The 2,969-nt window shown below is 62.6% G+C and overlaps 1 protein-coding gene across 1 annotated transcript; it reads right to left on the bottom strand.

Moving 5' to 3' along the window:
* Positions 1 to 470: 470 nt before the first annotated feature.
* On the bottom strand, positions 471 to 2,461 carry NOG (noggin). Its single transcript, XM_019945282.3, has one exon. The coding sequence runs from the start codon at positions 1,846 to 1,848 to the stop codon at positions 1,150 to 1,152; it is 699 nt and encodes a 232-aa protein (XP_019800841.1). The 5' UTR covers positions 1,849 to 2,461; the 3' UTR covers positions 471 to 1,149.
* Between the last annotated feature and the right edge of the window lie 508 nt (positions 2,462 to 2,969).

Here is a 2,969-nt window from a genome sequence, read left to right as displayed (position 1 = left end):
CGCGCTCTGATCTCCCCCCCCATTCCTCGGGGGTCAAGTTTCAGCGGCACTCCGCCCCCAGGGTAGGTGTGAAAGACACGTGTCCCCATTGTGAAGGGCCTGTCAGGCAGGACAAAGCAGCCGCCCACCCTCCCCCCCGCCCCTCGGCCCAGCCTGGGGTCAGCTCCAGGGGGCCGGCTGGGTGTCGAGGTCACGATGGGCCCGAGCTTTGGTGACATAGGGAGAAAAAGCTGGGAGACTGGGCGGAGGCCACGTGATGCTCAAGTGAGGAGTTTGAGAATAGCTCCCCCCCCACCCCCCGCCCCAAGAAAAACTGAGCGGTCACTTCCATCACACCAGAAGACGGGATGAGCCCCTTCTCCCAACAGGCATAGTAAGCACAGCGGCACCCCCAACCCGCCCCTCCCACCCCTCACCCCCCCCCCCCCCCCATCAATCACCAACACAGAGAATCGCAGTGTCGAGCGCAGTCGATTTTAGTGGTTTTCTTTAATCCTGCTCTGCACTTCTTTCTCATTTACTACACGGGATATTATAAAGAATAAATAGCAGATACTCTTAATTTACAATGATTAGTCATTCCATTTGTTCTCTATATTTACAATAACTGTAAAATAACATTGAACTCTATAGCTTCTTCGAGGTCCAAGGAAAACCAAAACACTTTCCGAAGAATGGAAAATAGCTTTTTAAAAGTCCTTCTACAAAAGTTCTCCCCTCTCTTTGTACTTTAAGAAAAAATAACATTTCCCCCCTGCTTCGCCACGCGAAGGGCACTGGAATATAAATAGCAGGTTAACATTATTAGCAACAACCAGAATAAGTCTCTCTTTTCTCTGTTCTTTTTTTTTTTTCCTTTTGCTTAAAAAATTTTTAAAAATACAGTAGAAGCCGGTAACTTTTAACGTATAATACTGACCTTTTAATAAGTAAATTAAAACTGGGACCGTATATACATACACATATACATTCCTACACAGTTAAACAGTGCATTACATGAACCAGAAAGCTAGGTCTCTGTAGCCGGAAAAAAAAAAAAAAGTTCATTGAATCCCCTCGCGAGAGGGTGGTGGAACTGGTTGGAGACTGTGCGGGGGGCGTCGGTGGGGATCGATCAAGTGTCCGGGTGCGGGCAGGGGGCCCTGAGTTCTAGCATGAGCACTTGCACTCGGAAATGATGGGGTACTGGATGGGAATCCAGCCGCAGCGCTGGCCCCCGCGCCGCTGACAGCGCCACCGCAGCACCGTGAGGTGCACGGACTTGGACGGCTTGCACACCATGCCCTCTGGCACGGAGCACGAGCGCTTGCTGAAGCAGCTGCCCACCTTCACGTAGCGCGGCCAAAAGCGGCTGCCCAGGTCGTTCCAGGCGTACAGCACCGGGCAAAAGGTCTGCGACCACAGCCACATCTGTAACTTCCTCCGCAGCTTCTTGCTCAGGCGCTGCTTCTTGCCCGGGGCCAAGCCCTCGGAGAACTCCAGCCCTTTGATCTCGCTCGGCATGGCCCCCGACGGCCGCTGCCGCAGCAGCTGGTCCAGCTCCGCCAGGTCCTCGGCGCCCCCGGCCGCCACCCCGCCCCCGCCGGGCCGGTCCTCGGGGGGAGAGGTGGCCATGAAGCCCGGGTCGTAGTGGCCCCCGAGCAGCGAGCGCAGCAGCGTCTCGTTCAGATCCTTCTCTTTGGGGTCAAAGATAGGGTCCGGGTGTTCGATGAGGTCCACCAGGGGCAGGTTGTCGCTGGGAGCCGGGCGGATGTGGAGATAGTGCTGGCCGCCGGCCGGTGCCGCCCGCAGCCCCAGGACCACCACCAGGGCGTAGAGGGTGACCCCCAGGCTGGGGCAGCGCTCCATGCCTCCGGCGCGCGCCCGGGGCTGCTGCTTCGTCCCGCGTCCCCGGAGGAGAGCACGCCGAGCCCGCGGCGCCGCCGCGCTCCCCCGTCTCTCCGGAGGCGGCTCACCCGAGGCTGGGCAGGCGCAGGGCCGGCAGCATGAGTCGCCGGCAGAGCCCTTCGCACGGCGCCGGCTCCCACCGGGGCGGAAAAAACGCACACAAGTTGGCCGCAACTCCTCTCCCAGGTCTACTCGGGAAGGCGGCCGCGGCGGGGCATCCGAAATTACTCCAGGGCAACCGCGGGCGCTGGGGGCGCCGGCTGCTCGCTGCCTTCCCGGGCTGGCGGCGGCGCAGGGCGCGTGGACTGGCCGCTCTCCCCGCCTCCTCCTCTAGCTGCTCGTCGTCCGGCCGCTCTGTGCAGCGCCGCGGGCCGAGCCGGTCCTAGGGGCACTTCCCTCCGCCTGCTCGGGGCTCCGCGGCCGTCTCTGCCCGGCGGACTCCAGCGGCGGCGGCGGCGGCGGCGGCGTCCGCGCACGTTGGCACCGGTTTGTCTGTCTCGCAGGGTCCAAGCCTTTAAATTTCCTGCACTTTCAGCTCCATCACCATGGAAACCACTGACTCTCTCGGCGTTGCCCCCTCCCCCTTCTTCCCCCCAAACAACAACCCCACCCCCCACTTCTCCACCCCCGAGGAGCCGGAGCCGCACAGGCTCCGGGGGAAGCCGCCTGCACTCGCCGCGGAGGCGGCGGCGGCGGCTTCGGCAGCGCCCGGGCTGTGCCCCGCCGGACCCAGATGCCCCGGGAAGCCGACAGTCCGGCTGCCCGCCGGAGCTCACAGGCGGCGGCGGCGGCGGCGGCGGCAGCGGCGGTGGCGGCGGCGGTGGCGCTTGGCAGGTCTCCGCGCAATTTTCTCTCTCCCCCACCACCCACCCCCCTTCTCCTCCTCCTGCAAAATGCACCGCCCCCCTCCTTTCTCCTGGGGCTCTAGGCGCCCCGCCAGGGCCAGTCCTGGGGAAAGCTCGCGGCGGCGCTGGAGCCGGGCTGGAGGGTGCAGGGCCAGTTTTGGGGGGTGCTCGAGGTGGGGCTGGGAGGATTCTCACTATCTGGGTACTCTGCACCGGTACGGGAGCTGCGGGGAGGTG

Source organism: Tursiops truncatus, chromosome 20 (assembly GCF_011762595.2).
Source record: "Tursiops truncatus isolate mTurTru1 chromosome 20, mTurTru1.mat.Y, whole genome shotgun sequence".
In the NCBI taxonomy this organism is placed as follows: Eukaryota; Metazoa; Chordata; class Mammalia; order Artiodactyla; family Delphinidae; genus Tursiops; species Tursiops truncatus.
This window is presented reverse-complemented; position numbering and strand designations above follow the sequence as displayed.